The sequence below is a fragment of the Lycorma delicatula genome, chromosome 4 (assembly GCF_047948215.1).
Source record: "Lycorma delicatula isolate Av1 chromosome 4, ASM4794821v1, whole genome shotgun sequence".
Taxonomy (NCBI): Eukaryota; Metazoa; Arthropoda; class Insecta; order Hemiptera; family Fulgoridae; genus Lycorma; species Lycorma delicatula.
In genome coordinates, this window is record NC_134458.1 from 22,855,137 (window position 1) to 22,867,305 (window position 12,169).

The 12,169-nt window shown below is 31.4% G+C and overlaps 1 protein-coding gene across 5 annotated transcripts in view; it reads right to left on the reverse strand.

Moving 5' to 3' along the window:
• Nucleotides 1–12,169, reverse strand: part of CRMP (Collapsin Response Mediator Protein) — a 102,954-nt gene that overhangs the window by 3,639 nt on the left and 87,146 nt on the right. For 2 of the 5 annotated variants that reach the window (XM_075362509.1, XM_075362510.1), the window contains exons 13-14: nt 2,072–2,312; nt 523–1,025 (exon numbers count right to left, since the gene is read on the reverse strand). In XM_075362509.1, the coding sequence (XP_075218624.1) occupies nt 943–1,025; nt 2,072–2,312 (324 nt within the window). In that variant the 3' untranslated portion in view covers nt 523–942. Of the gene's footprint in view, nt 1–294; nt 1,026–2,071; nt 2,313–12,169 lie in introns of those variants that run through there. The other 3 variants (XR_012756043.1, XM_075362511.1, XM_075362508.1) reach the window with 3 other exon arrangements.

Here is a 12,169-nt window from a genome sequence, read left to right on the forward strand (position 1 = left end):
ATGATATACAAAACTATCAAACTGAGAAATTAAATATATCCTGTATTATGAGACAAAATAATAAACTTCTGCGCTTTAATGAGCAAGTACACACACACACACACACACACACACACATACACACACACACACACACACACACATATATATATATAATATATATATATATATATATATATATATATATATATATATATATATGTGTGTGTATAAATAATAAAGAACAACCCAATAACTTGTTTGATTTTGTTAATTTTTCTATACTATTTATTAAAATAATAATATCAACTAATTTCAGAGGATTTTGATTTCAAAAAAAATTCCAGCAATCAATAACATTTTGAATTAATATGATTACATTATTAATATGCAGAAAACATAAATCTGAAAAATAGATAATTTATCTATTGACAAAATAAATTTGTAAAAGACATCAATATTAGCTCATACCAATTAAAAAATGTTTAAAGATGTCTGATATAATAAAAATAACTGAACATTTTGTAAGGGTTCATTATATTTAAAACAAATCCAAAATTAATGCAAATTTAATAAGGGCTAGATAATATCAAGTGAGCAATGTAAAATTATCTTAATAAATGATTGTATTAAAAAAAAAAAATTAAATAAATACAAAAGAAAAAAAAATTTGTACTAAATTTTACAACCTGTTTCTAAATAATACCTACAAATACCATTAAATATGATATAATAAAACAAAAATATAATGATAATATTATGCTAAATTAAATAAATAAGTGAATAAGTAAGTGATTAATAAAATAAACATAATACACAAGACATTTTTGTTATTGTACTTTTGAAATTGACTAGGATTACAGTCAATAAAAAGAAATAAAACAAGGTGGGGGTATAAATGCAAAACAAGATAATAGAAATAATATAAGTAAAATAAGTAATGTAAACGATATTTTTCATATTTTACCAAAAGCTACCGGAAGACTGTCCACCTGGAGGATTTCTCACTCGAATACAAGCACGGTGGCCACTATCATCCATCTCAGCTGCAACAATAACGAAAAATAGCATTTAAAACAATCATGGATAATAGTATCAGTGGAAGTAATAAGAAATGAAAAATGAAGTGAAAAATTTTAAATAAAATTATTTTTCTGTAAGAAAATGTACTTTGCACAGAAAGAAACTGCCCTGAAAATTTTATATTATAAAATAATATTTTTATCGGTTATGCAACTTTGAAGTCATGATGGATAAAGTTGTTCTAATTTTTATTTAACCTTTACACGATTTTCTGGCTAAAACCAAAGCATTTATTTCATAACACTGAAGCATCAGTGATACCTATTTCAAAAAAACTTAAAACACATACTTATTAACATTATAAAAAATTAGTTTAGATAATGAAAGTTGATACTCAATTTATTTTGAAATAATGTATTCCAGACATTAATCAATTTTCTCTGCACTGTTGTAATCTTTGAACAAGCTGTACTTTACATTTTATAGTACTATTAATGTGACAGCTTAAACTTCCTCTCTAATTTTAACTTTTAGCTCTGCAATTGTCTATACACTAATACTCTTTGTCAAAGATAATTACCAAACAAAATATCAGTGCAAGATAACTCAGAACACTGCACATCACCAGATGCAAAGACCAAGTACCCAACTCTTGATTCAGAACTTTCATGCTATTTCTTGCAGTTAGAGCTGTGTACACAATCTTAATGAGATGAGATATTGATGGGGTGATGCTGTTCACTTTCAAGCTGAAAGGAAGTCTGAAATATCTTAACATACTGATCATAGTAACACTGATTGAATGTTCAACATTCTTGGGGGAAAGAACAAGGGAAATAATAACTGTCCTAATAGCACATTAAACAATAACTTACTCAACATAGTGGCCATTCAGAATGTTGCATTATAAAATTTAATAAAAAACCTAACTTAAAATTAATTTTAATAATTATATTCTGCCAGTAGGATGTAACTTGCTTAACTATATTAACATTATGTTAAGCTTACATACACACAATGGGTATATATATATATAAATTAAACACTAATATGATATTATAGAGCTTACAGCTAATGGAGAATGTAGAATCTTGAAGATTACGTTGTCCCTCTTGACGCATAGCTTTACCAGTTGTAAATGGTAAAGGCTCACCATCTCCGAAGATGCTAGCTGCAGAACCTGTCTTGACAGATCTAACGCTTCCTGGGCCAGCACTAATATTTCCACCATTCATATTCATTGCTTTCACTTTCTCACGTACATCTTCAACTGTGACTTCAATAGGAGCTAGATTTTCTTCAATGCCATCCTGAATAATTAAAATTATACAAATTATAATTTATTCTTAATAACATGTATAACAAAATTGTTAAAGTAATGAAGACTTGATCTAAGCTTTCATAGCTTAGATCAAAGTCCCAGGAGAACTTTGTGTATCACAGTGATACACCAGGACTTTCATAACCTATTTTACCCATGAAAGTAATGGAAGAAGTTCATATAAACAATGTCCTACAATGCTTTGTTTGCGAGTTACGGCTAATGAAAAATTTTGCTTGGATTTCAGCTATCCTGGTGAAATGAGGTCATACTGAAATTTTTAAGACATTAATTACAGGGCAGAATTAGTAAATTCATAACCTGAAAAATAGAATAAAATAGCTTGCAGAACCATATCAACAATAGGTTTTGAGAAATCTGAGATGAAAACCAATAAACTGGGATAAAAAGCCCTGTTTTTTATGTATGATGTACAATAACTTTGTTAAATGAGTAATAAAACATAAAAAAACTTTTAAACAAACCGCGTAGAGAATTTAATTGTGAACAAAATGGTATATGATAAATTGAATAAAACAAAGAAAAGTTACAAAAATTTGAATTTTATTTCGCAACAATACACTACACCAAAGTGGACTATACCTTTCGTTTTCTGTTTAGTCTCTGGAACCACCGTAAGGTATTGCTTCAGAAGATGATGTGTATGAATGTAAATGAAGTATAGTCTCAGGTTGACCATTCCCAAGATGTGTGGTTAATTGAAACCCAACCACCAAAGAACAGCTGTATCCATAATCTAGTACTCAAATCCATATAACTGGTAATTATACATACCAGTTTATATTAAATGTTCAAAATTAGCCCACCATTTTCAACATATTTCTTAGCATGCTTCGATACAGTTTTTGTTCTTTTTCGTTCTTCTGGGCTGTAGTTGCTGTACCCATAATATGGATACTTAATTCCAAATGAGAAAGTATTTTTGTTTTGTATACAATATTTTTCATCCATCTCCAGACAGAACAATCTAAATTTGTTAAATCAGGCAATCTTGGTGGCCAGGAATGTGGTCCTCCACTACTGATCCATTTCTCAGGGAAATGATTTAAATGAGCGGAAACAGCACAAGAGAAATGGGGAGGTGCACCATCTTGCTGGAAGTATACTGTGAATCAGTGCTAGAGGAACATCTTCAAGCAGCTGCTGCTATTCTTCTTGAAGAAAGCACAAGTAGAACTCAGCATTTAAGCAGCCAGGTAATATGAACAGTCCAAAAACTGCTTGTGAAGGCCGCACCATACATTGACACTAAATTGGTGTTGAAAATTGCCTTTCACCATTTCATAACGATTTACTTCTGCCCAGGGGTGCAAGTTGTCGAAGCCATCTGAGTGAAATTTGCATCAGTAAACAAAACATACTTCCAGAATTGTCAATTTGTATTCCACCAGTTGCAGAAATCCAAGCAAAGCAAACCATTTTCTGGGTGTATATGTTGAACTGACTCTTTATGATAAGGATAAAACTTAATTTGTTTAAATGTCCTCCAAACCACCTAATGCGAAACTCCGATCCTCTTAAAAAGATGTTCTGTATTGATGCCTGAACTGCAATGATAGTAATTTCATCAATAACAGTCTCGTGTTGGACATCTCATTCAAAGCTGGTATACAAATACTAGGTAGTGAACCTGTTTTCCAAAGATTGTGAAAAGCCACACTAATCGTTTTGGGATCTGGAATCCTGCAATTCAGAAAACGTACTTCATGTTCTACTGCAGCAGCTTAATCATTACACACAACTAAAATGAATATACTTTGAAATAATAATTTTTCAAATGATTTATTGCATTTGTCATTAATAAAAATATTATTATCCAAGTAAATTTTAGTTATTAATTTTTATTTTACAATTGTGTAATCTCCAGTTTTTTCATTTTAAAAGCAATTTTTAACAGTAAATTTTGTTTTAACTAATTTTTCACATCACAAAAAAAGAATTTGATTTTTGTTTACACTAAATAACTACTTTTCTGACAAATGTAGTAATGTACTGTTTCTAAATAAAATTTGAATTTTTATATTTTTTCTTTGTTTTATTCAACTTATCTTACATCATTTTGTTTAAAATTCAATTCTCTACAAATTTTGTTTAAAAGTTTCGTGTTTATTACCCATTTAATAAAGTTATTGTTCATCAAACAAAAAACAGGGTATTTTATCCCAATTTATTGGTTTTCACCCCCCAAATTTCTCAAAACATACTGCAGACACAGTTGTGGGACCTATTTTATTCTATTTTTCACACCAAAAACCATAAGAAATCACCAATTCTGCTTCTTAATTAAAATCCTAAAAATTTCAGTATGGGGTAAAATTTCATTTCATCGGGGTAGCTGAAATCCAAGCAAAATTACATCATATGTTTATGTGAACTTTTTCCATTATTTTCACAACTAGAATAGGTTATGAAATTTCCAGGCGAACTCCTTGATATACCGTATATATATATATATATATATATACATATTTTGCTTATAAATGTATGATAAAACTCATAATATATAAAGACATCATAAACATATAAATGAGTTATTATTATTAATATACATCATACACAAACTTACAAGGAACATTCAAACATAAACTGGAATTTGTTTCATACCTTTATTGATAAGAGAAAAAAATTACAAATAAATGACCTTATTTTTCTACATAATTTCATCCATCAGATAGATAGCTTCCTGGTCGCCTCATCAAAACACAAGATTGCTGCCCCCAATAACAAATTGCGCACATATAATGATAATACTCAACTGCGTCATAATCTTCAAACCTTTCCCTCCCAAAGCTTCTTTCGGCAAACCAAACATGTGGAAATCATACAGTGGACTTTAGATCACTTGTGGAAAGTCTGGACTAAACAGTGGATGTTCAAGAGGTGTCCAATGAATTTTATCAAGTTCATTGCTAGTCTGAGCTGCTGTATGCAGCCGTGCATTGTGAATAAACCAACAGCATCATTTGTTACAATAAGCAACTCAACATCAGTAGTATGCCACATTCACCATCCTTCATTCATGCAGGAAATCAATCAGCAGCACACCTTTTGAGTCCCAAAACAAGTTGCCCAAACTTTTCCAGCTGACAAGCATTTCTTGGCCTTGATCGGTGCCTGCTTTCCACTTTTCCACTGCCCCATACTTGTTCTTATGTTTTCCAGGGTGTAATGGTAGACCCACATTTCATCGCAGGTCACAATACGGTTCAAAAATGCCTCTCCTTCTTCTTCAAAGTGATTCAGAAGCTGCTGACAGTATCTTTCTGAACATTTTTCTGTTCCTCATTGAGAAGACGTGGAACCAACCTTGCCAACTCTTTGCTATACCCAAGAATGTCTGACAACACTGTATATGCAGCACCAACACTTATGGCCATCTCTGATGCAGTTTCAGCTATAGTTATGCAGTGATCACCTTTCACAAGGTCACAAACAACCTGAATGCTGTCATCATTAATGCTGGTCCGCAGACAACATTCATTACTTTCCTTCTCCGTTGTATAAAGGCCACTTACAAATATTTTGACCTAATCAAACCAGTGAGTTTTTGGCAGGGTAGCACCTTCCACACAATTCCGAGTCATAATTTCAGAGGATTTGACTGCTTCTTTAGCAAGAAATTAGATTATAATTTATTGCACAATGGATGATGGTATCTCCTGCTCAAACATTCTACTACTGACGTGGGAACATGACCTACGGGCTTGACTGGCCGGTTGCTCCCCTCAAAACATATCCAACTAACTTAACTACCTGCATCACCCCACCACATTCACTACTTTTCCTCAGTCCACACAGCAAAATTCCAGTTTATATTTGAATGATCCTTGTATTTATTGAAATTCACATATTATCTACAAAGTAAGAGCAAATGATAATGGTTTTTACAATAGAGGTGTTCTATCTCAAAAAATTATTACTTGGGGTGTTACTTAAAAGCAATAGCTGTAATAATTTTCAAGAAACATGAAGCAGAATCAGAAAAGCCAGAGTGATTTTTTTTAGAATGAGAAATGTTATGTAGTCACAGTTTAAGCTTCTTCTATCTTGAGGATATGATTCACTGTTATGTGTTCTCCATGCTGGTCTACAGTATTGATAAATAATACTTTTGGAGCATGTCACGGCTATGATTAAAATTTATAGAGGCTTCAAATATGGTTTTTAGGAGTGCTTAAGAGTGACTGGAGGGAGTGGGCACAGATGAAAAACTTTTTAAGTATTTAAAGCAAGACACCTCTAAAAATGGTCTTCTATGTCTTATACTTGAGGAAAAGATAGAGAAGAAAACAGGATCCAGGAAGAAGTATATTTTGATGGAAAAATTAGGAGCTGTGGTCGATGTCAGTAAGTCCTTGTTCAACAGAGAAGAACATAATTACTTAGTTGTTTGCCAATAATTTTTAGTCAGTTTATAAAAAAGGTTTATATTAAAAATGTTATAATAAAAATTTATAAAAAAAAATTAAAAATTTTCATAAACGTTATACAAATAGATAAGAGAAAACATGTTTTAAAATATCTCATAAAAGTAAATGAAATCTGTTAATGTTAAAAAAAAATAAATTATCAATAAAAAAAAATCAACCTTTTTATTTTGCTAAAAGAACTATTAATGCTGTTTAACAAAAACATTCATGATGACTTTCAATGCATAATAACAAAAGCCTCATCAGCTTGCTTACGTGTAATTTTGAACTTGAACTGCATAATCTCACACCAATTGCTACTATTTTATTTTAACAATAGCACCAACAGTTGAAACACCAACATATCATTACAAATTTTTCTCCTGATCCTGTCCATGAATGAATGATTGAATCATTTACCCTGCATTACGGAAAATCCCTTTTAAACATCAGTATACATTCTTAATTTTTTCACCCCCAGTAAAATAAGTCATAAGTGCAGAGTGGCACACAAAATGATCCAACATTTGTTTTGGCAATAATTGTTTAGGTTAAAGATTATTAATGTGTTTTATGTTGCCAGAAGTGACAGCACCTCAAGAATATTAGTTTCTTTTCTTTCCGAGTGTACTGTTTGTTTATTGTTCCATGACGGCTGACAAAGAAAGACTGACTGTTGTATAGCATGTAAAGACTGTTGTTTTAAAACAAAAAGTGTGGTGCTTACACAAAGACAGTCTCGTACATATTTTCAAACTTAGTGGTTGCTCTCATTTAAAACAATAAGTAGACTTTACAAAAAATTTAATAGTGATAGTTCAGTATTTGAGAGTAAGTGTGAACAGTCTGCCCATGTTCATTCTCCACAAAATGTCGAAGCTGCCAGAGGAGTGTTGCTGAAGAGCCCGGGCAAATCATCAAGAAACGCAGCAGCACAACTTCAGATTTCTAGGTGACCAGTGCAGCAAATTTTAAAATTGATTAGCATTTGCATCTTTACAGAATAACAGTTCCTAAATTTAACAGCTGACAACAAACATCAAAGAAAGCTGAATGGGCTGTGAACCAAGACGTATTGTTGAACAATGTTTGGTTTTCAGATGAGGCACATGTTCACCTAGACAGTCGTTAATAAACAAAATGTGCATTTTTGGGCTTCTGAAAATCTACACGTGCTTCATGAAAAGGTACACCATGCTCTAAGAATTACAGTATGGGTCACTATCTCAAGACATAGGGTAATAGGGCTGTTCTTTTTTGAACAGACAGTGAACATTACTTAAATATGCTGCGTAATAATTTTGTTCCTCAACTTCTTGCAAAAGGGTTTCAATTAGAAAACTAGTAGTTCATAGAGGATGGAGCCAAACCACACACAGCTAATATAGTTTTAGACTTTCTGCACGAGACTTTTAACACAAATGTAATTCCAAACCAATTTCCTTCTCATTTTGCATGTGGACAGATCTGACCCCTGAACAGTCCTAATTTCAATCCGTGTGATTATTTTCTTTGGGAATTTCTAAAGGAAAAGATTTTCCCTAAACATCTTCATACAGTGATGGAACTGCGAGTACTGATTATTGAGGCATGCAATGAGATAACAGAGGATATGTGTCGTCAAGTTATTAACACAAGAGTTTGTGTTGAGAAGCTGCTGGACATAAAGGTGGTCATATTGAACAAGTGATAAGCAGAACATCATCTCCAGGTATATAGTAAACACGTTGTATTTAACTTTTCTGTATGATGATTCAAATATATTTTTAACAAAACCAAATGCTGGATCACTTCATGCGTCACCCAGCATAAAACTATGATTTCTAGAAAGAAACCTTTAGAGCTTTTAAAACCATTAAAATTCTAAAAATCTATCTCCATCATCTGGTTATCACGTAAAATTTAGCTAAAATAATTATTTTATTTATATCAACTATATGCTAGTTTAATTTATAAAAATTTTAAACTATTTGAATTAGACCTAAATTATAACATTACTTTACTAAGAAGGAGTAAACATTCTTTGTCAACAACTTTAAAATAATGTGCTACTAAATTACATATTTTTTCTTATTTTTATAATTAACCTGTTTGTCTTAACCTAAATTGAAAAAATAAAATTAAGTAATATTATTTTATAATGAAAGTTTCAACAGAAAATGTAATCAAAGAAAATGTAACAAAAAAAGTTTTCATTTTATATACTAATTATTTAATTTTCATTAAAAAAAAAATATCAAAATAGCACTTAAACAAAAAAAAAACTGATTTATATCACCATTTAACTGGGATGTATGAATAATCATGAATATAATTTTTTTTTTCATAATATAAATATTTTAAAAATCCAGAAAATTAGTCCAAAAAAAATATTTCTAGAATTACCTTGGACATTAAAACTTGAGTAATTTGTAACATGAATAATTTGTTTACTATATATTTATTTCATATTTTATTAGCTGCGATAAACTCGGAGAATAAGGTTCAACACAAATAAAAACAGAAAAAGTACTTATGAAGCCATAAACTTGAAGTTTGTATACAAAAATATAAAATAAAATTTTTTAACATAATAAAAATATCAAGCTTGACCAGGATTCAAATGTGATGAAAAGCTGAAATGCTACCCCACCCATCATGGGGATGGTTTCATTCAATTATAAAAATTTCATTTACAGCTGGTATTTTAATTTTTCCTAAATATGTCTCGTTTTCAGTAGAATTCAACATTTTCTGGATTGTACTCATAATATTACTAACACACCACTTAACAAAACAGTGAAAACTAAAATAAAATGTGACGGTAGAAAATACAAAATTGAGCAAACACATAAAAATAAAACATTAGCAGTCACAACACACATGTTATAATCAGAAGTTAATTTATACAGTTACATATATTACATTAAGAATAAAGAAACATAGATTGAGCTGCATTACATTCTTTCTAATGGTGGCTCTTCCTGGAAACTAGGGATAGGCAACACACATGCCTTATGGAATGTAATGCATCATCTATTCTCAGTAATGTAAGCCCTCCCCTCCCAGATAACAATTTGGTGGTCACTCAGCAGACACAGGTATTTTTTTCTTTTTCTAAATATCTTATCATATGATATAACAATAATAATAATAATTACAATCAATATATAATACAACATTATAATTCAAATTGATATATCACCTGTGACAATATTATTTTTCCTGAGCATTAACACGTCTATATGCCTACAAGCGCCCATGATGATGATGAGGTAGAGTGTGTATACGAAGAGATTGATGAAGCAATTAAACACGTAAAAGGAGATGAAAATTTAATAATAGTTGGAGATTGGAATGCAAGCATTGGAAAAGGCAAGGAAGGAAATATAGTGGGTGAATATGGGCTGGGCAAAAGGAATGAAAGAGGGGACCGACTTATAGAGTTTTGCAAGAAGTATAATTTAGTAATTGCCAACACCCAATTTAAAAATCATAATAGAAGAATATACACTTGGAAAAAGCCAGGCGATACTGCAAGGTATCAGATAGATTATATCATGGTTAAGCAAAGATTTAGAAATCAACTCGTTGACTGCAAAACTTACCCTGGAGCAGACATTGATAGCGACCATAATTTGGTGATAATGAAATGTAGATTGGGGTTTAAAAACCTGAAGAAAAGTTGTCAGATGAATCGGTGGAATTTAGAGAAGCTTAAGGAAGAGGAGGTAAAGAAGATTTTTGAGGAGGACATCGCAAGAGGTCTGAGTAAAAAAGATAAGGTAGAAAATGTAGAAGAAGAATGGGAGAATGTTAAAAAGGAAATTCTTAAATCAGCAGAAGCGAACTTAGGCGGAATAAAGAGAACCGGTAGAAAACCTTGGGTTTCAGACGATATATTGCAGCTGATGGATGAACGTAGAAAATATAAGAATGCTAATGATGAAGAAAGTAAAAGGAACTATCGGCAATTAAGAAATGCTATAAACAGGAAGTGCAAACTGGCGAAAGAAGAGTGGATTAAAGAAAAGTGTTCAGAAGTGGAAAGAGAAATGAACATTGGTAAAATAGACGGAGCATACAGGAAAGTTAAGGAAAATTTTGGGGTACATAAATTAAAATCTAATAATGTGTTAAACAAAGATGGTACACCAATATATAATACGAAAGGTAAAGTCGATAGATGGGTGGAATATATTGAAGAGTTATACGGAGGAAATGAATTAGAAAATGGTGTTATAGAGGAAAAAGAGGAAGTTGAGGAGGATGAAATGGGAGAAACAATACTGAGATCTGAATTTAAGAGAGCATTAAAAGATTTAAATGACAGAAAGGCTCCTGGAATAGACGGAATACCTGTAGAATTACTGCGCAGTGCAGGTGAGGAAGCGATTGATAGATTATACAAACTGGTGTGTAATATTTATGAAAAAGGGGAATTTCCGTCAGACTTCAAAAAAAGTGTTATAATTATAATACCAAAGAAAGCAGGGGCAGATAAATGTGAAGAATATAGAACAATTAGTTTAACTAGTCATGCATCAAAAATCTTAACTAGCATTTTATACAGAAGAATTGAGAGGAGAGTGGAAGAAGTGTTAGGAGAAGACCAATTTGGTTTCAGGAAAAGTATAGGGTCAAGGGAAGCAATTTTAGGCCTCAGATTAATAGTAGAAGGAAGATTAAAGAAAAACAAATCAACATACTTGGCGTTTATAGACCTAGAAAAGGCTTTCGATAACGTAGACTGGAATAAAATGTTCAGCATTTTAAAAAAATTAGGGTTCAAATACAGAGATAGAAGAACAATTGCTAACATGTACAGGAACCAAACAGCAACAATAACAATTGAAGAACATAAGAAAGAAGCCCTAATAAGAAAGGGAGTCCGACAAGGATGTTCCCTATCTCCGTTACTTTTTAATCTTTACATGGAACTAGCAGTTAATGATGTTAAAGAACAATTTAGATTCGGAGTAACAGTACAAGGTGAAAAGATAAAGATGCTACGATTTGCTGATGATATAGTAATTCTAGCAGAGAGTAAAAAGGATTTAGAAGAAACAATGAACGGCATAGATAAGGTCCTACGCAAGAACTATCGCATGAAAATAAACAAGAACAAAACAAAAGTAATGAAATGTAGTAGAAATAACAAAGATGGACCACTGAATGAGAAAAGATTATGGAGGTAGAAGAATTTTGTTATTTGGGAAGTAGAATTACTAAAGATGGACGAAGCAGGAGCGATATAAAATGCCGAATAGCACAAGCTAAACGAGCCTTCAGTAAGAAATATAATTTGTTTACATCAAAAATTAATTTAAATCTCAGGAAAAGATTTTTGAAAGTGTATGTTTGGAGCGTCGCTTTATATGGAAGTGAAACTTGGACAATCGGAGTATCTGAGAAGAAAAGATTAGAAGCTTTTGAA